This window comes from Thalassophryne amazonica, chromosome 10, assembly GCF_902500255.1.
Source record: "Thalassophryne amazonica chromosome 10, fThaAma1.1, whole genome shotgun sequence".
Taxonomy (NCBI): domain Eukaryota; kingdom Metazoa; phylum Chordata; class Actinopteri; order Batrachoidiformes; family Batrachoididae; genus Thalassophryne; species Thalassophryne amazonica.
In genome coordinates this window covers 64720430-64742107 of record NC_047112.1, presented here as the reverse complement: position 1 = coordinate 64742107, position 21678 = coordinate 64720430, and the positions used below count along the sequence as shown (strand labels likewise).

Sequence of the window (21678 nt, the reverse complement as noted above, 5' to 3'; positions counted from 1 at the left end):
TGGTTTAACCAGAGGTTTTGCGTACTCACTGAGGTTCAGCTGTGTTTGCTCAACGTTTGTAGTGTAATTTTTTTTCTCTGTTCTGTATTTGTAAATATGAAAATGACAGATATTTAATTGTGAATAAAGGAACTTTATAACAGGAGTCATTTAAATGCTGGAGCAGTTTGTGTCTGCTTATCAGCCTTTGCAGAGTTGCAGGCTGTGGCAGCCCCCAAAATACTGCAGATTTGTGCCCTGTGACGTTTTGGTTTTGACCAGAGGTGGGACGAAGTCACCGTCAAGTCACTCTCAAGTCATGAATCTGCAAGTCCCAAGTCAAGTCTCAAGTCATAATGACAATCAATTGTTTGCAAGCTGACTTGAGACTTGACTTGGGACTTGCAGATTCATGACTTGAAAGTGACTTGACAGTGACTTCATCCCACCTCTGGAACCCAGTGGGGCATTTTTCAAATGATTGTTTCTGTTCATGTACCTTCCTGCTGGTGTCTCTCCAGTGTTTCTGTGCATCAGGATAGGTTCAGCAGACCAGTGGGCTCCTGCAGGTTTGGTAAAAGAAAAGCCAGCTGCTATGGGGTAAGTAAGTGTGCCCACACCTAAGAAGTTAGAAAAAAAACAACACACTTACCAAGATAACACTAAGTGTTGATTTGATCAGTTAAGAGATAATTTACACCATAGTGGACATTAAAGATTTATTCTATTATTTACTGGAGCATGCGTTTATATGCTCCAGTAAATAATGGGTAGAGACGAACTGTGCTGCTGACACAACGCAACTGTATTGGGTTTTGTGTTAAAATAGGCAGTTCTGCATTCAGACTTTAAACCTGGAAGGTTTATGTTTAATTTCGAGCAAATATTGGCATCTTTTCTGGCTAATTTGTTAGGGTAGGGTAGGGATAGCCCAAAAGTAATTCTCTATTTGGTGTGTGTATGTATGTGTATACATACATATATATATAATCTCCCCTTGCAGAAATTCTATTGTACCTGCATTAATTGCAAATGTGCACCAGGTGGGGATATTGCTCCATTTCAAAAACCTTGAGTGCAGGCTTCTCTGAGACATGCAACAAACCTGTTGCTATAGTGTGTGTGTGCGCATATATATATATATATATACACACACACACACGCCAAAAAGGAACAGTTGGGGTATAGTATCAAGTCAATTCAACTTCTGAGATATTGGATCTGGTTAGTTAAGTAGAGGTTGGGAGGCGGGGTGTCAGTTTCAACTTTTCCAGGATGACACATCAATGTGTGCCATTGCCAGAAGGTTTAAAGATAAAGAGTTTGCTGTGTCTCCCAACACAGTCTTGATAGCATGGAGGAGATTTCAGGATTTGGGGTGTTATTTTTGTAGGGCTGGACAGGGCCGTAGAAGTTTAACTCATCAGCACAACCGGTTTCTGCTCTCGTGTAAAGACGAACAGGGTCACTACTGCTAGAGCCCTATGACCTCCAACGGGCCACTGGTGTGAATGTCTCTGACCAAACAGAAACAGACCTAATCAGCGCTTGATTGGCATTCGCCATAGAACACCAGAATTGGCAGGTCTGCCACTGGTGCCCTGTGCTTTTCACAAATGAGAGCAGATTCATCCTGAGCACATGACAGATGTGAAAGGGTCTGAAAACACTGGAGAACATTATGCTGCCTGCAGCATTATTCAGCATGACTGGTTTGGTGGTGGGTCAGTGATGGGGTGGGGAGTAGGGTTATGACAAATCTCAAATTTATTAGCCTGGGGTTATAAATGATGAACTTTTATCTAAAGCTCACAAAAATGACTGGTTTTGCCAGACCTTGAAAAAAACCTCCCGCACCTGACAGTTTCATATTTCACATTAAAACACCTAGCGGCTCAAACACTCTTTATTATAACATGTCAGTTTTACATACAATACACGAGGAATACATGAAAATGAGTACAGGTCTGGCATGTGTACTACAGCAGTTTCATGCAGTTTCACTGGATCTGTGAAAAGTAAGTCCCTTCAGCTACTCCCTTATTTGCACTCGGGGTCGCCACAGCATGTTGAATTGGCACAGGTTTTACGCCGGATGCCCTTCCTGACGCAACAATACATTACATGGAGAAATGTGGCAGGGGTGGGATTTGAACCCAGAACCTTCTGCACTGAAACCAAGCACATTAACCACTTGGCCACCACCCCTGCAACTTTCACTGGATCTGTGAAAACGGAGCTATTTCATGAATTGAACACTTTTTGAAAATTACAAAGAAAAAGATTGTTATAGGGGAAGTTCAGTTTCAGTGTGGACAAGGCCTCAAAAACATGGGATGAAATTAAAATAAGAGGAATTATTTTCTTGGTGGTGCTTTGACTAATCCAGGGACAGCTATAGCACCTCCTAGCTGCCCCTGGTGCACCTGGGGAAGAAGCTTCCACAAGTGCTTCATGCAAACTTAGATCCTTCTGCCCTTACACACTGTGAGCCGTGTTAAGGACCCCTGCATAATACATTCATGGCCTTTGGCTAGTCTGGGCCATGACCAAATGTTTAGTCATGAACTTGGAGAAGCACATGTTCTATCAACAAAGACGAGCAGGCCAGGGATGACCCTGGCCCAGTATGCAGACACGGGGAAACAATAAATTTTTCATCCACACTTCACAGAAGTAAGGTCTACCTTACCAAACTCTGGAGCAAGCACACAGGCAACAGTGGTAAAGAAAAACTGCCTCTGATGATATTGAGGAAGAAACCTCAAGCAGACCAGACTCAGGTGTGTGATTCACTGCTTAGGCCATTCTAACAGTTACCAGGTTTTTGCAAAGTTTTACAAAACAGAAGAAACAGAAAACAAAACCAAAACAACATAACAAATGTTGAGGATGTCTGGTTCATTCATTTCATCTTATTTCAATTAAGGGTCACAGAGGCTGGAGCCTATCACAGCAATCATAGGGTGAGAGGCGGGGTACAGCCTGGACAGGACGCCAGTCTATCACAGGAGGGAACCGACACAAACATGCGGAGAACAAACGCCACATAGAAAGTACCAGGTAGGAAGCAATCCCAGGACCTTCTTGCTTTGAGGCAGCAGTGCTAATCACTAAGCCAACATGCTGCTCGTGCCTCTTTCAGATTTGGTCAAAGTTGGATGAAGTTTATTACAGGCACAAGAAAATGTAACTGATGCACATTCTGACATGCCAGCATTTATTTCTATGTCCCTCTTCTGGCCTTATGGCTGGCTGTGGGTAATAATACAGAATATAAAAATAATAATTAGGGGAGGTGATGGTCTAGTGGTTAAGCATTGGTGTGTGTGTGTGGGGGGGGGGGGGACTACAGCCCATCAAGGCACACTCTGGAGCCGCCTATGTACTTAGAAGAAATCAGGTGCGGCAGAGAACTTTGTCTCACTATGTAAAGGGTGTGACCGAGATATTAGAAACAGCTTTTTGAACATAAACACTACAGTACATCGACTTAGTGCAGTAAAACGGAGCATTTGAACTCCGATTATTATAAATACTGCAGGAATGTTCTACTGCACACGATTAAACGATACAATTGTTGGTATTTATATGTCTAAACTGTTTTTCGGCATTCAGACAGTTACGTGTCTGACAAAGCAGAGAAAGCCTGACCTCTACTGGCGAAAACGCGGCGTTGCAGTGAGCGATAGCAGGCGGGACAAAGCACTTGTTGAGGAAAACACACGAAAAGTAGCTTCCAATAACCAGCTTTAAATTAACCCAAACACGGGAACCTGGCAGTTACTACTCGGACGTGTATTTTTTCCTTCACTGTTTCTGAACTTTGGGCAATAACAAAAGAGTTTTGAGGAGAATCAGGACGGTCTCCGGTTCCGTTTTTTATCTTTCGTAGTGGTTTTTTCTTCCTTTCAGGTAAGAAATCTTCAGGTGCAGAAAGATTATTTTTTATAATAGTCTGCAGATTTTATTCATAGTATATATGTATTACGATGTTTAGCACTGAAAATTTGTAACTGATTAGGTTTCTAGACGGTTTTCTAATCGATCAGTTTTGTTTTATTCATGTAATTTAGCCTTTACAACTTATCAAATGCTAAAATTATCTCCGAAAATGAATTTCGTCTAACCAGCAGTCCAGCCCAATAAAATATTTATTTTCCTTTCGTGTTAAACATAAAATAAGTAAAAACCTCTTTTAAAAACTGCAAAAATGGCAATTTTTAACCTTAAAAATAACATGAATCTTATAACGCTGAAATGAAAACTCAATACAGTGTTTAGTGGATTAAAAGAAAATCAACTATTTTGCTCACAAATCCCAGATTTTGGTTGATAATTTTGTCATTTTTATATCCATATAAATTAAATATTTGTTTTGGATTGTTGGACAAAACAAGCAGTCTAAAGACATCACATTCTTGGAAGCTGTCATTATTTTATGATTATTTTAAAGTTCTGACTTCTTGTAGAATAAACAGTTATTCACTGTAAAACATAGTGGACACATAAATGGATAATGAGTTATTGCTGGGCTTTTCAAAGGCCTAGATATGTGTCCGATAAAATGCAGTGAGTCGGTGAACAGACGGATAAATAAGAGCCCATCCCATCCAATTGAAAACAATAATGACAAAACAAAAACAATAAATGCTATCATTTTGTAAATCTCCAGATTAAAAGGGCATATAATGAGGATAAAGTGAATAATATTGGTGAACTTTGTTGCAGAGAAAAGTGTTTTGCTTATGTAATACAAATAACTAGAAGGCACCCAAGAGATTGCATACCTCTGCCAAGGCCACATATATTCCTGAAACTATGCTGCGGCTCAAATTTAAAATAAAAGCCCTAATTTCTGAGGACATTATCCATCTGCACACTAAATTTTATCAAAATGTTCTCATGATTTTTTGAGTTAAATGTTGTCATGCCCCAAACATTTTTCTGGATCATGTCCAAAAATAAAGCACTTATTTACTGGGACATTATCGATCTGTTCATCAAATTTCATTGAAATCCATTCAGTACTTTTTGAGTTATCCTGCTAAAACAGACAAATGTGGGTGAAAGCATTGGCCTACCTTGGCAGAGGTTAAAGAAAATAGTTGGGAATCACTGGTTTAAAACAATAGGATATATATTCATGTGGACGATACACATCTCGCACTCATTCCTTTGTCCAAAAGCATTCTATGAGATCCCGTGTCAACAGGTAAACTGTAGCTATATAAAGTTTTTGTCCATATGAACATAAGGTTGTGCTGATGCCTCGATGCTGGGGGGTGAGTTGGACAATCTGAAAAACCTGTTCTGGAGTAACTCATTACAAATGGCGGTGACCTCGTTGATTGAGATCTGTTGTGGCTGGAGGAGCTTCAGGTTCCACAAAATCCTTCCAACACCTCACCATGCAGGTTCTATATTTTATTTTAAATGGTCTAAGAGCCCTCTTTGGTGTGTCTCGGCCTACACTGGGCACGGCTTTAATTGTTTTGGACAGATGTGAGACATTTGACTGGAATTCCATGATCAGCAGCAGATGATTGAGTCTGTGTGCTGGAGTGGAGCTCAGACTGTGGCCGGTGGGTTAGACTGCAGTCGGTGTGCTGCACTTACTGCTGTCCAGCACCAAGAGGGGAGGTTTACTGTAGTAATACATTTACTCCAACGGACTGCTGCAACAAATACTTTGTCATTTGCATTCAGTCCTTGCAGTGTCTTATAAACTGAGTTTCAATGACTTCTGCAATAAAGGATTACCTGTCAGTCATTACGTCCATCAATCAGGCGTGAAGGAGGACTCATCCATCTGATTGTCTGTATACACAATAACTCAAAAATTAGCCTGCAGATTTTGATAGAATTATATGCATTATTGCACAAGAAAATGGTAAATATCCAGAAAAATACCAGATTTTGCCTTTTTCCTAGACTTTAGAAAAGCCTAGGCATGTACCTTACACAATACAATAAGTTAGGGTTCGTCCGCCCCCTCTGGTTTTAATACAATAACTCAAAATCAATAATTGCTATTGTCTTTTACGTCTCCAAATTAAAAGGGCATATCGTAAGAACAAACTAACTAAAATCTGGCAAACTTTGACCCACCAGATCAATCAAGAAAGTTGTTTTGCTTGTTTTGCCTGCCACCTGCTGAACACTGCCACCTGCTGGATGGATAAAAATTAGCAACAGGTGTGGTTGAGCTTGAATGTAGCTTGCCTGCCACCTGCTGGACGTTGTGTGGGCTTCTTGCAAGGAATAATCTTTTGGAGTGCATGGTGGAAATCAGGAGCAGGTGATGTTACATGTGGCTTGAAAAGAGCTTTTGACTTTCTTTCCTTTTGAGCTTCAGTCTGGTGTTGACCAAACCACCTCTGCATATTGACAAAAGAGATTTAAAATCAAAACGATCCCATCCCTCATCCATCTGTCCTCCTCTGTCCACACCTGGTGCTTCAGTTTTCATCTGTCCTCTCCGTTTGACTCGAACCAGCTTCTGCAGGCGAGATCTGGGACAGAGAGCAAATTGGAGCTAATTAATCAGAAAACTAAATGTGCTAACATGCTTACCGCTGGTAATGTCCTATAGTTGGCAAACGTTCCCCAGGAATGATATAGTTTGGAACACAAATCAGTCGACCTCAGTGGCTTTTTGGTTGGCATATTTGAAAGATGATCTCCAAAGGTTTCCATGTGTGTTGTTTTTGTGTTAACTTAATTTGAGGTGGGCACGGACACTGTTGATTAACAAATAGAGAACACCTGACACTGGTGCACAAAACATACCTGTCCACCCGTCCTCCTCTTTTCTGTCTCTTTCTTCTGGCTCTCCTCCTTTAGGAGCAGCACAGTGGAGCCCTTGTTTGATCCTCTCTGGACAGTGCCCCAAATTATAATTATTTTTTTTTGCTCTGACTCCATGGCAACATTGTTCCTGCAAGGAACAGGTTTGACCTTTGCCCCTCCTGCTCTTGAAACAAAGGCAAGAATTTACAGAGGGAGCAAAGGAAAGGGGCGGGTTTAGGACAGGGGGATTGTAAGAGGCTGAGGGACACGGAGGAATGAGCGTCTCACATGGAGGATCCAAGACCAGACGTCTTCTGCAGTGTGGGCCAGAACCCCATAAAGAAAGCAGAGTTATGAGCTCACACTGTTGGTTGTGGCCAGCAACGGTCTCATTGTCTTTACAGGAGTCTGGGTGATGGGAATCTGGAACATAACCTGTGTCACAATCCAGTTTAGCTGCTGATTTTTATTCATTTTTTTGTTAAGGTTCAGGTGGATTTCTTTTGGAGGGTGATATATGATTTCCTCAGATTTGCATGATTTTTTTTTTTTTTTTTTTTTTGGTGAAAGGCTTTGGGCTAGATAGTACTAGAGTGCCTTGATTGAGAGAGTAGCTTCAATTCAGAACATGGTGCCATTTTGGGTCTAACTGCGCTGAACTACAGAATGAACCTTTAAATTTTTCAACATATTTTTTATCATTCAGCCACAAAAGAGAAGATATCCCTTGAGCGGCACTTGTGTGGCTGAATATCCCTTGTTGATGTCAGAGGACTTGGGCAGACTGGTTGAATGGGTGACTGCACAATACTATCATGTCAATATGGACCAACATCTCTGAGGAATGTTTCCAACACCTTGTTGAATCTATACCACAAAGAATTAAAGCAGTTCTGAAGGCAAAAGGGGGTCCAAGCTGGTAGCAAGGTGTACCTCATAAAGTGACCAGTGAGTGTATTTCAATGTCATTTTATTAAGAAGTCCAGTTTTGGCTCTCAAGAAATTCACCATAGGCCCTAGACCAAAGACCCTAGTTTAATAAACAAACATTTGGTTTAATCAATCAATCAGTCAAACTTTATTTATAGAGCACTTTTCATACAATTAAATGCAACACAGTGCTTCACAAAGTAAAAACAGTACCGTTGAACTACCATTGACCCACGTAAAAACATCAACCCACAAAAATCCACGTCATACACACCACCGCTCACCACACACAAGCACATTAAAAGAATAAGAGAATAAAAGGCAATAACAATTTAAACAAGATAATAATGATAAATAAACATTAATTAAAAGCTAAACTAAAAAGATGAGTCTTGAGCCTGTTTTTAAAAACCTGAACATTCTCTGCAGCCCTGAGCCCCTCCGGCAGACTATTCCAAAGATGAGGACCGTAAAACTGAAAAGACGCCTCGCCATGAGTGTGTGTTCTGACTTTGGGAATGACTAACAGTCTGCTGCCAGAGGAGCGCAGAGAGCGTGAGGGTTCATATGGTAAAAGCAATTCTGAAAGATAAGAAGGGCCAAGACCATTAAGACATTTAAAAACCATTAAAAGAACCTTAAAATCGATCCTAAAAGACACGGGGAGCCAATGCGGTTTAGAGACCTAGAATTTTTTTTCCCATTTAGCCATAGACCTCCCACCTCAAAAACACATACCAGAGGGTGAGACTATAATTGGTTAAAACATTCTGCAAGACAAACATTTTATCTTGTATAACTTTCATATCTGTGTGAGATTTGTAACGAGTAGAAAAAATGTGTTGTGAGAGGACAGAATGTGAAATGTTCAAAGGCTGTCTGGACTCGGTGGGGAAGGAGGGAGGCTCCTGCAGCCTGTGAAGAAGCAAAAAGGAAAGTATTGTTGTTTGGTTGTGCTCTCCTTCCTGGTAGCGATATCACCGCACTGACTCTGACTTTACTCTGACATCTCAAAGCCGAGGTCAGTTCTTCAATATTTCTTGTGTGTGTTAATGTTGGAAAGCCGGTCTGGTCGTTGTAACCCAGTGAGTACAAGATGTAATTTCAATGTTGATTTTTGGTTGAAAACTGGGTTATATTTGTCTGAACGTCTTTTCACCCACTTTTAAGCCAGCAGAAACGTGGCTACATTATCAACATGTCACAAAATGCAAATTTCTTTCATCAAATGGGTGATTCATTCAGATGAAGCTTTAAACAGATATGATATGGATTATTGTGGTGAAATTTCTCCAGATTCACGTTTCACTGATTGGTGAAATCTAGTTTAAAAAAGATGTCTTTTCAACACATTTAATGTTGGACATAAAATGCCATAAACACAGTGTTGCGAGGGCTCCACACTGTCAACAAGAAGTCTCCAGAACTCTGTAATGTGAACAGATTTAGGGATTAATTTAGAATAAGAATATACGTTTGTTGTTATAAGGTGCATGCACGTACACTTAGTTTATTTCTGGAGTTCAGTGGCTGTGGGATTGTAGTTTGGAACACCTTAACAAAGAGACCTTTGGCTTGGTGCGGACTTTACACCGAGTGCCCTCTGGTGACATATTTGGCCAATGAAAACATCGCCGAGCTCAATACAAATACTTGTGATTTGGTCACTTTTCAAAGGGTTCAGACTCGTCAATAAAGTCAATGTAATGTATAATTGTTCATTTCAGATCAGCTTGGTGTATAAATCTCATTGTTCCAGGCAGTGAGAGCCCTCAGCTGGCTGATAGAAGCAAGTTAGAGACAAAACAAACCAGCTGATTTCAATAGACAATCAATGCAGGCCGAGCTTGTTTTCATCAGGCGGCCAGTCGGGGAGGTTCAAATTCTCGCCTTCAGATTCACCACTTCACCGGAAGTGACGTGTCTCCGCGCCAACCCATAACATGAACAAGCAGAAGAAATATGAGACTTTATAACAACACACTCTGTAAGCATTTTTGCTACTGTCTCTCAACAAAACAATCCAGAAATGAGCGCTGTTGCTTTTTTTCTTTTTCTTCCCCGTTCACAGTTCCCAAGGCTTTAGGTCTGCTAAGTTAAAGCTAACATGCTAATGCTGTCTGATTAATCAAAAATATCCCCAAACTATTTTCACAACATGTTTGTGTGTGATGTTTAGATGTTAGTGAAACTGGCTCATCGATTTCTATTTACTCACTAGATGGAGGACCACGGCGATCCACTCATTCACTGGCTGTTGCCAGAGTGCCGCCATCTTGGTTAACGTCTAACAACCAGACATAAATAGAAATCACTGTGGGTATGATCAGTGTTTTAAAGAGACTGTCACAATAAATCTGCATTTTCTGTGCTATTACTGTGCTGTTACATTTTTTCAAACTCAGTCCCTCATTTGTACAGCCACTATTTGTCAAAACAAATACAGAAAAGGATCAGACTATTTATATAATAGACTTAAATGAATTTGTTAGTCCCAGTCCAGGTAGAAAATAATACCATAATAAATAATACCAGTTTGTCAAACACACTGTTTGCCACAACACCAGATACTAGTGTGATCCTTAATTAATTAATTAATTTCATTATGACGTTAAAGATGGGAAATAATCAGGGGATTGAATGGATTGAATGGTGAGATATTTATCATGACAAAGCATTCAGGCAGTAAAACTGAAGTCTCCACAGAATACAGATTAATACAAAATAAATCATTTTCTAACTTTTATTCAGCAATTTTAGTCATTTTTCCCACATCATTTATATTACATATACTACACACTTCTGAATGCTCACACCACAATTTATTATTATTTATTTTACCTTTATTTAACCAGCTGATACTCCTTTGTCAGCTTGTCGCAGCACCTGAATGCTGCACGAAACAGCATTTTCAGATCACTTTAACCCAAGTTTAAGTCAGCAAATAACCTAATTGTATTTAACCTAATGCCCGATGACGTATAATAACGCTAAGCAAGATGGCGGCGGGGATTGTTGCCCCGCCGCCATCCCCGAACCCAGTGGTGGTCGCCGGAAGTAAGGGATGCTGTCAAGCTGAAGGAGGAGTCCTACTTGTCTTTGTTGGTAGGTGGGACCCCAGAGGCAGCTGACAGGTACCAGTAGGCCAAGCATGCTGCAGCCCGTGTGGTCGCAGAGGAAAAAACTCGGGTCTGGGAGGAGTTCGGGGAGGCCATGGAGGAGGACTATCGGTCGGCCTCGAAGAAATTCTGGCAAACCGTCCGACGCCTCAGGAGGCGGAAGCAGCTCTCCACCAGCACTGTCCATGGTGCGGGTGGGGAGCTGTTGACCCTGACTGGGGATGTTGTCGGGTAGTGGAAGGAATACTTTGAGGATCTTCTCAATCCCATCGTCACATCTTCCGAAGAGGAAGCAGAGACTGGGGACTCAGAGGCAGACTCATCCATTACCCAGGCCGAAGTCACCGAGGTGGTTAGAAAGCTCCTCAGTGGCAAGGCTCCTGGGGTGGATGAAATCCGTCCTGAGTACCTTAAATCTCTGGATGTTGTGGGACTGTCTTGGCTGACACGCCTCTGCAACATCGCATGGTGGTTGGGGACAGTGTCTCTGGATTGGCAGACTGGGGTGGTGGTCCCTCTGTTTAAGAAGGGGGACCGGAGGATGTGTTCCAACTACAGGGGGATCACACTCCTGAGCCTCCCCGGTAAGGTCTGTTCCAGAGTACTGGAGAGGAGAATTCGACCGATGGTTGAACCTCGGATTCAGGAGGGGCAGTGTGGTTTTTGTCCTGGTCGCGGCACACTGGACCAGCTCTACACGCTCCATCGGGTGCTCGAGAGTTCATGGGAGTTTGCCCAACCAGTCCACATGTGCTTTGTGGATCTGGAGAAGGCGTTTGACCGTGTCCCTCGGGGCACCCTGCGGGGGGTGCTCTGGGAGTACGGGGTCCGGGATCCTTTGCTAAGGGCTATCCGGTCCCTGTACGACCGCAGCAGGAGCTTGGTTCGCATTGCCGGTAGTAAGTCAAACCTGTTTCCAGTGCACGTTGGTCTCCGCCAGGGCTGCCCTTTGTCACCGGTTCTGTTCATTATCTTTATGGACAGAATTTCTAGGCGCAGCCAGGGTGTAGAGGGCGTCTGGTTTGGGAACCACAGAATCTCATCTCTGCTGTTTGCGGACGATGTGGTTCTGTTGGCTTCGTCAAATCAGGACCTTCAGCGGGCACTGGGGCAGTTTGCAGCCGAGTGTGAAGCGTCCGGGATGAAAATCAGCACCTCCAAATATGAGGCCATGGTTCTCGACCGGAAAAAGGTGCTTTGCTGTCTTCAGGTCGGTGGAGTGTCCTTGCCTCAAGTGGAGGAGTTTAAGTATCTCGGGGTCTTGTTCACGAGTGAGGGATGGATGGAGCGTGAGATCGACAGACGGATTGGTGCAGCATCTGCAGTGATGCGGTCACTGTATCGGACCATCGTGGTGAAGAGAGAGCTGAGTAGGGGGGCAAAGCTCTCGATTTACCGATCGATCTACGTTCCGATCCTCACCTATGGTCATGAGATTTGGCTCATAACCGAAAGAACGAGATCGCGAGTACAAGCGGCCGAGATGAGTTTCCGCCGCAGGGTGGGTGGGCACTCCCTTAGAGATAGGGTGAGGAGTTCGGTCACTCGGGAGGAGCTCGGAGTCGAGGCGCTGCTCCTCCACGTCGAAAGCAGCCAGTTGAGGTGGCTCGGGCATCTTTTCCGGATGCCCGCTGGACGCCTCACTGGAGAGGTGTTCCGGGCATGTCCCATTGGGAGGGGGCCCCGGGGAAGACCCAGGACATGCTGGAGGGACTACGTCTCTCGGCTGGCTTGGGAACGCCTTGGGGTTCCCCCGGAGGAGCTGGAGGAGGTGTGTGTGGATCGGGAGGTCTGGGCGGGTTTGCTTGAGCTGCTGCCCCCGCGACCCGACTCCGGATAAAGCGGAAGAAAATGGATGGATGGATGGATGGATGGATGGATGGATGGCTGGAAGATGGCAGCGCACTGGCAAAAGCTCACAGGCTGGGTCCGCCATCTAGTGGATTAAATAGAAATCGATGAACTGGCTTCATAACAGGCTGTTTGTGCAGCCTGTAATATTTTATTTTTGTTGTTGCATTTTCTTCAAGACAGCTCTTAATGAATACACTTATTAGTGCCTTCCTCAGCTACCTTAGCAGGTAGCTGTAGCTTTAGGCCTGGGGCAGATGTCATCAGGTGGTATCCAACCTTCTCTGGGTGTTTCAGCCCTAAACCACGACACCCTCCAGTTGGTGGGCCCGCAGTGAGTGGCCAACTCACTGCCCATCTGCCCCCGGCTTCCAGCTCTCCTCCTCCCTTTTGCTCCAGATCCAGCATGAGGCACGTTCTGCCTCCTCCCCCATCCGGCGAGCCGCTTGCTTTTTACTCTGCTCGTCCATCCCAATGGCACAAAGGAAGCTCCATGTAGACTTCGCTGGGAAGCCCCTACACCCTATCTCTACAGGGAAAACCCATGCCTGCCAGCCCCTGTCTCGACATTCTTGGGCCAGAGGTTGGTATTTTGCAGCTTTCCTTTCGTGGGCCTCCTCGCAGCCCTCTTCCCATGGCACCGTTAGCTCGACCAGGATTATCTTCTGGTCTTTTGCCGACCACAGCACTATGTCGGGGCGGAGGGATGTTTGCACCACCTCGGGGAACTGCAACCTACTTTCTACATCCACCCTCATCTCCCAGGAGCTTGCGGCATGGAGTATGCTGGGTCTTATCCTTTTGGTGGTCTGTACAGGCCTGGCTCCTTCCTTAAGGAAGGTGATCTTTCTTCCTGCAGTTGTGTGAACTGGTCTCTTCTTGACTCTCTCCCGCTCTATGGTATCAGCCAATGAGAGGAGCACTTTGTCATGGCGCCATCTATACCGCCCCTGGGTCAAAGATATTTTACACCCAGAGAGTATGTGGGCCAAAGTCCCCTTCTGGCTGCACAACTTGCAAAGTGGATCCTCTCTTAGCCCCCATGTGTGCAGATGTACTGGAGAGGGGAGGGTGTCATAGACCGACCGCAAGAGGAAGGAGATGCGGTATGGCTCCAGGCGCCACAGCTCTCTCCACGTGACTTTGCGCCTAGGCAAATCCCATTTTGTCCAGGCCCCCTGGGATCCTTGCTGCACTGCTCTGGCTACTCGCTTCTCCTCCTCCCTGTTCCTCACTTCTGCCTGCACCAAGCCTCGCCTGGTTCTCATGTTTGCGCCTCCCCAAGTTTGAAATTGTGCAGAGCCGAAACCTTGTCGATGGACGCATTGGTTGCCAGCAATATCCCGCAACTTCAGGGAACCAATGGCCTGTTCCACAGCTGTGTTGGCAGACCATTTGCGTCCAGACCTAGTTGTAATGCCCGCTTGTTTAATGAGGTCATCGTTAGAATTCCTCAAGCTTAGGACGACCCTGCATTTTGCCACCTTGTACTCCTCAACAACTGATGACAGGGGGAGTTGCAATTGACCAGACCGGATGTAAAGGCCCACTGCTGAGAAGCTTGGGGGAATTCCCAGCCACCTCCGCAGGTGCTTGTTGATCTTCCTCTCAATGACCTCGATGGTAGTCATGGGAAACTCATAGACTGTGAATAGCCAAAGTAGCCTGAGCAAGAGGCCATGTTGATACAGCCAGGTCTTAAACTTGCCCGGGAGTAAAGACTTATCTATCTTCTTCAGCCATTCCTCGATCTGCTTCACAGCCTCAGCAACATTGGCTCCATCCGTCATTGACGCATTGAACCATTTTCCCAGGCATTTTATTGGGCTGCCCTCGATGGATGGAATGACCTCACCCTGGACTTTGAGGCTAAACTTGCTGGTGACTTTACCCTTCCTAATGACCATACTCCTAGACTTCCTGGCTTTAAACAGCATACCTGCCCAGGTGGCGACACTACCCAAGGTTTCCAGCACCCATCTTGCTTGGACGTGCGTCATAGTTGTTACAGTGATGTCGTCCATGAATGCTCGCAGCACTGGCTGCTCTACACTGGATTCCAACTTGGGACCCCGGGTTATGCCCTCTGCTGCGGATAACAATAAGTTCATTCCCATAATGAACAAGATGGGGGAGATGGTACACCCTGTTGGAATCCCCTTTTGGAGGTCCAGTCAACTGGTGGTAAAGAACGCTGATAAAAACCTGAGTCGAAATCCCGCAAGATAGTTGTTAATCAAGCCTCGAATTGCCATAGGAATGGAATAATGGTCAAGCCCTTCTTGGATGAGGTTATGTGAAATTGACCCATAAGCGTTGGCAAGATCTAACCAGACGACTGTTAGGTCACTTTTCTTCTGCCTTGCTTCTTGAATCAATTGACTAATCATCGAGGTGTGTTCCAGACAGCCCGAAAAGCCTGGGATACCACCTTTCTGGATGGATGTATTGATATATTGGTTTTGTATCATATAGGTGGTAATTCTTCGTGCCAGAACAGAAAAAAAGATCTTACACTCTACACTAAGGAGAGAGATTGTCCTAAACTGAGAAATTGTGGAGGACCTCTCCTCCTTTGGAACAAAACATCCCTCCGCCAGTTTCCAGCTGGGTGGAATTATGCCCTTGGCCCAGATCTTCCTCATAATTTTCCACAACCTCCTAAGGAGTTTGGGACATTTCTTGTATACCTTATATGGTATACCACTTGGGCCAGGGGCAGCTGAAGATTTGGCTTTACGGACGATGTCCTTAACCTCCTGCCATGTAGGTTCCTTCACGTTCAACTCAATTGTTGGCTTTCCAGGCCTTGAGATATTGTGGTTGGTTCCTAGACCCTGACCCCTATTAGGGTCGCTGTAGGCTTCCACAAGGAACTCTTCTACCTCCGACTTAGAGCTGGAGAGTGAGCTAGATCTTTGTTGGCAGAGAAGTGTCTTAGTGAAGCTGTATGGGTCTCTTACAAACTGAGCTCTCGTCTTCTCTTTTTTCCGACGCTGCTTCCGAAGCTGTTCTGATTTTGAGTCATGCAGTGGCCGCCATCTTGAAAACTGGTGGTCATTTTCGTATATAATTCTCAAAAATAAATTTTTCCAGTTAAAATATATTCTACTTAATAGAAGAGAAAGACAGCTGGTGCAACACAGAAGTAGGTGCTGAAAAATTTATTAAGGTGCTGAAAACAGACAATAGGGACTAGCGTTTCGATGTGAGCATCACATCTTCATCAGAGTCCTGAAAAGTCATAGATAGTACAGCCTAAATACTAATAGGAGCCAGGTGTCATAATGCTTAAAGGGGGCGTGACCATCCATCAATCAAGGCACTCACTGAATTTGTAATCAGTTCATAATTAGAGACACACTGTCCCAAAAAACAAATATGACATGACAAAAACCCAGAATAAAAACAAATATTAATATTAAAGAAAACAAGTAAACTTCAATTCTTCATTCGAACCAAACGGTTCCAAAGTGCCCAAAGTATAAATCCAAAATGCTTCTCTACATAAAAGTTTTTTAATGATGTCACCTCTTCTGGGTGGAAAAGTGATTTTCTCAATTTTCTCAATTAATTGATTTTCTCAATCAATCTCACTCAGGGACTTGTTGGTCCCTGCGGACCCACCTGAGGAGACTGTGATTAACATCACTGATTCTGCCCTCACAGGTACTGAGACAGCGATTCTTCGGTAAGGACTCTCCTTTGCTCCTTCTAACCACCTTGATTCTTTTCCTCTTAAAGTTGATTCTTTTAATTTTTTCAGACAGCTTCATTTTAAACATTTTTTTCTCTAAGTCTAATAATTTGTCTAACAACAAAAGTAATGATCCGGTCTCTGATATTAGTGAGTCTTCAAGAGAAGTTACCCACTTTAAAAAGAAATCAAGTTTTTTGCCTTCTTCAAATTTAAACCCTACTATAGTGACTTTTAGCCAGTTAGTTGAGCAGGATTTTGCTAAATTAGGTGTTTTATGCCCATCTAAACATAAAAATATGACAAAGAGTGAATTGAATGTATTGCAGTCTTTGGAATCCAGATGGGATATCATTTGTCATGGGGCTGGAGAATTATGAACATGGTATTTTGAAATTGTTAAATAATGTAAAACACATTCAACCTTTATCTTCTAATCCCACTTCTAATATCAATAGTATGATTCATGAATTTATTGACTCATAAGAAAGGCTGGATTACAGAAAAAGAGAAGGCTTTTCTTTTTAAGTGAATTTCCTCGTTGTCCTGTATTTTATGGTTTACCCAAAATTCATAAACAGTTGGATGATCCTCCATTACAGCCTATTGTTTCTGGAATAGGGAGTCTTACTGAGCCCCTTTCACAATTTGTTGACTTTTTTCTGGGAAAATTTGTTCAGAATTTACCTTTGTATCTTGAGGACACTACTGATGTTCTAAACCTAATCAATAATTGGAATTGTGCAATTGATGATATCCTTGTGTCTTTGGATGTACAAAGCTTGTATACATACAAATAACCCTTTTCACTCAAAAATATCATTATGGAGTCGATATATTGATGGTGTCCTCTTAATTTGGAGGGGCACATCTGATGAGTTACATCAATTTCTGAATTGTTAATTCCACTACAGATTCTTTCTTTCACTAGGAATTAGAATCTTCATTCCATTGACTTCTTAGATCTTACTATTTATAAGAATGATAATATTTTTTTGCAATCTACTATTTACTGTGAACCCCTCAGTAAAAACACTTTGAGAGCAGACAGTAATTATCCATCCCATTTAGTTTGTAACATACCAGTGGGTCAATTTTTGTGAGTTACAACAAATTGTAGCATTATTACTGATTTCATGTCAAAAGCAGCTCTTTTAGCACATCGGTTTGAACAATGTGGCTATGATAAAATTGATATTGGTAAAGCATGGGATAGAGCTCTAAATACTGATCGTTCCTCTTTACTTAAGAAGAAATCTAAATCTTCTCCAACATCTAAATTGTTTTTTTCTTCCTGCTATACTCCATTGGCTGGAAGAATAAAAAACATAACTTACAAACACTGGCACATTATTAAAGAGTGATCCGACACTTAGACATCTGTGCTGAACCGCCCAAATTTATATTTAGGCGTGCCCGTAATATTCGTGATCGACTTGTTCACTCAGATATGAATACTCCCGTCTCGACTACTTGGCCTTCCAGCCCACCAAAAGGTTTCTTTAGATGCGGTAATTGGGAACATTGTTCTGATCCCCGTACTGGTAAGCAATATTCTATTTTTTTTATTTATCAATTGTAATACTACACATGTAGTATATCTCCTAAAATGTCCTTGTGGATGGGCATATATTGGCAAAAAGTCAACTTAAATTACTGCCTTTCTCAGTCCTACCTGGTTGCACCGGATTTTTTTGTGCTGTACAGAAGCACGGAGAACTGTCCTTTTTTTGTTTTACATTCTGTTTAATGTTTGTATCAATAGCATGTTTCTATTTGTATCGTTTTACCCCGAAAACTGGATTTTCAGTTGGTTAACATGCTTCTCTTAAACAATAAGTCTTATACTTCATTTGTGCCAGATTTGGTGCTTGTACCATCAAGTGAAAGATTCTTATGGAATATTGACTTAATCTGCGTCACTATAAATGATAAATGTGGACATGCCTTGCTAGCTAGGCTTCATCAAAATTACAATTTGCTATAATTTACACATTGTACAGGTTGGGAAGTACTACTATTTAAAATCAAGTTAAAAAACCATCTTAACCCGAACGTTGATTAAAGGTGATAGAGAGAGGTTGAATGGGGCATTAATCCTTGTTCTGTGATGTGATATGTAGCCCAAAAAAAATTGGTTGGGTCTGTAATGGCTCAGAACCTTCCTAAAAGGCTCTCTGAACAGCTATGTTACTATGCTGGGTTTAGAATGCCACGTTTGCCTTTAATGGCGTCATTTCAGAGCTTATTTGGCAACCTCATTATGAAATGCAAGTAGGTGGCGCTGATCGGTTGCCGTTGTTTGATTGGCTGCCCTTGCTCTCACTGAAAAGAAAGCATTACTTATTTATTTTCATTGCTTTTATATTTTCTGTTGTGTTTCTATTCAGGTTTTTTTTGCCTCTTTCTCTAAAATTGTATATAATAATCTTTAGATTATTAATATATAAACAAAAATAAATTTAAGAAATATTACAATTTGAAAACAAATGCACCCGAACGTGATGACAGCTGCAATGCTAACTTTTAACATTGAAAATGCCATAGACATGCTGACGCGTTAGCATCGCTCCCATTTTTAAGTTATAAAATACATCTATCAACTGTTTCAGAAGAACATAACAGGTCGGTTTAACATAGAAAAGGTAAATAATACTCACAGACGTATGCTGTTTAGGGTTTTAGCAGGAGAAAATTAAGCAAAAGAAAGAAAGAATAATCGAAGCATTGCTTCAATCTGCGAAGCACTGCTTCGATTGGTTCAAGGTTCAAAGCAAAGCCGCGCTGCAGAAAAGTTGTTTACGGACCCGCTGCAGGGTCTGTAATCAATACAGAAATGATCATTTTCCTGACAAACACCCCCCAAAACAACGGCCACTCTGAAGGACCGATAACATAATCGTTAAGCACAAAGCTTATTGATGTCGGTGGATTGAGTTATTTCTTAACGATACCCAAAAGGAACCGGTTCTCAATACACATCCCTAGCTGCTAAGGGGGGGTTAGCTCATTCCCTTTAGAGGAACAAACCAGAGCTAACGTGCCATTCTAACGTGCAATTCTTACAACAGGAATATGGCGCAACACAAATTTAAAACAAAAGAAAATGTGATACTTACAGGCTGTACTGATTGCTGGGGTTGATTTTGTCACAGAGTCAGAACTGACCCTCTACTGAGTATTAAATGCCGACTGAAGCCAGCTCGAAATCATGCAAGGTTTGTGAAACAGTCCTCCGTGAAATGCGCAGAGCAAAGAAATAGTCGGCGGTTGTATGTACTGGGGATGCGGTTAAAAATGAATAAAAGCCAGTGATCACGTACATTGCTTTCCGTGGGAAGATCGTAGTCTGCTAAAACAGCCTGGGAAAGCACACCTGTAGCTCGCCATTGCTTCTCTTCGAGTGTTACGAATGGGTGGGCACAACCTTATGAATAATTAATTTCGAAGGGGCGTGTGTGAAAGGGTGTGGGTGTGTGTGTGGGGGGGCTATTGGTGAAAAAGTGACGCAAGTTTTCTCTCAAAAACGGATTGGCCTGTTTTCAAGGGGCAATTCAAAAAAGGAGAAATACTTGAAACAGAGGTTCTGAAACTTGCTGGCACTTCGTGTGTATTCCCCACAGCGGGGAGACTCTGAACTAACACCAAAAACATGAAAAAGATGATTTTGATTCTCTATCCCCTTTAAATGTCTACAAATAGACATTAAAAAAACTTTCACTTTTGAACCATTTTTGAACGTCTTTTCAACGGAAAAATGCTCACTGGGAATCTACTCACAGTGGTGGGCAAAACTGCACACAGTTGAGAATATATATACAGTACTGTACTTGTACTGTTGTGAGTCACTCACCCTTGGACATAGTAAAACTTTTACACGGTTACTAAGCCTCATTAGTGGTGACAGTCATGCCTTACATTCTCAGGTTTCTCCACATTATTCACAACACCACCATTGGAAAAACACAATTAACTGATGCACCACAGTTGGATATTGACAAATTGTTTGTGTTTTTTGTAGTTGCTGAGATGTTTGACCACCAGCGCTACGACAGCCCCCCTGTCTACAGTCCTCCTTTCAGCCCAACATCCAATAATGGTTTTGGCCCTCAGAGCAGCTTTCATCCTCCTCAGAGTGATTACGATCCTTACCCACCCGCACCGGGCTCCTACTACATCGAGGCGAAACCACAACACTTTTACAAATGGGTGTCACCCCCTGGGGTCATCAAGGTCATGATGGCGGTGGTCATTGTACTGTGCGTGGGAATATTCGCCTGTGTGGCCTCCACTCTCATGTGGGACCTTCAGTATGGATATGGAATGGGAATGGGTTACTATGGTTCTGGGATGGGCTACGGCTCTGGATATGTCGGCGGCAGCTATGGCTCAGGTTACGGCAGTTATGGCAATTATGGGAACTACTACGGCTCCTACATTTCACCTTACTCAGCCAAAACTGCCATGATTTCCATGGCAGCCATTAACTTCATATTGGCATTGGGTTTTTTCATTGCCAGCTTCACTAAGTCTGACTTCGTCCGCAGCAGGAAGTACTTTCTGGGTGTCGTGATAGCAAGCATCATCATGGCTATCCTGGAGGTAAGACTTATTACATTTTGGGGTTGTATTGTGCTTCTGCCATTGCACTTTTGTGTTGTTGGGACTGCCTGCTAGGGATGCGCTTATCCAATATTTTGGATCGGTATGCACATGGACTATGGGACTAGAGAAGTAATAAGTTTGTTTGATAATTTGAGTTGATGTTTTGTTAGTTGGGTAGGTTAGCAAAGATGTACATGTAGACATATGCGTTTATGAACAGATTAGTTGACTGAAGACAGGTAGTATTATTTAGTAGTGCTGTTTGAATTAGCAGTGTAGCAATATTCAGAGTTTGGCAGTTTGTGTTTTAGTCTTGGTAAGTACATTATTTTAAATACATCTTGGAGTTTTTCATAGAAGCCAGATGGGTTAAATTAGATCTGACCAGTGTTTAAGACTATCTAGATCTGTTCTAGGTTGGGCAGTTCCACTCCACATTATTTATTCCATTTGAATGGAATTGTTAACCCCCAAAACGTGAATCAGCTGCAAATCATGAATTATCCACAAACCGTTAATTGCAAAATGTGAAAACTGAAAAAATATCTCACAAAACGTGAATGCAGGTATTGCAAAACATAAATATCTTTCATGATATATATATTTTTCATTTTAAGTAGCTTATGGATTTCAGTTTATGGATCACTTACTGTAGGAAATCTTGATTGCAAACCCTATCACTGAAAAAATGATTTTTTTTTAATT

General features: G+C 42.6%; 1 protein-coding gene across 2 annotated transcripts in view; it reads left to right on the top strand.

The window, feature by feature from the left end:
* Nucleotides 1-3694: 3694 nt before the first annotated feature.
* Nucleotides 3695-21678, top strand: part of si:ch73-61d6.3 (occludin) — a 75119-nt gene continuing 57135 nt past the window's right edge. The window contains exons 1-2 of one of the 2 annotated variants that reach the window (XM_034180136.1): nt 3695-3894; nt 20390-20970. In XM_034180136.1, coding sequence (XP_034036027.1) covers nt 20398-20970 — 573 coding nt within the window. In that variant the 5' untranslated portion in view covers nt 3695-3894; nt 20390-20397. Of the gene's footprint in view, nt 3895-8591; nt 8723-20389; nt 20971-21678 lie in introns of those variants that run through there. The other variant, XM_034180137.1, reaches the window with a different exon arrangement.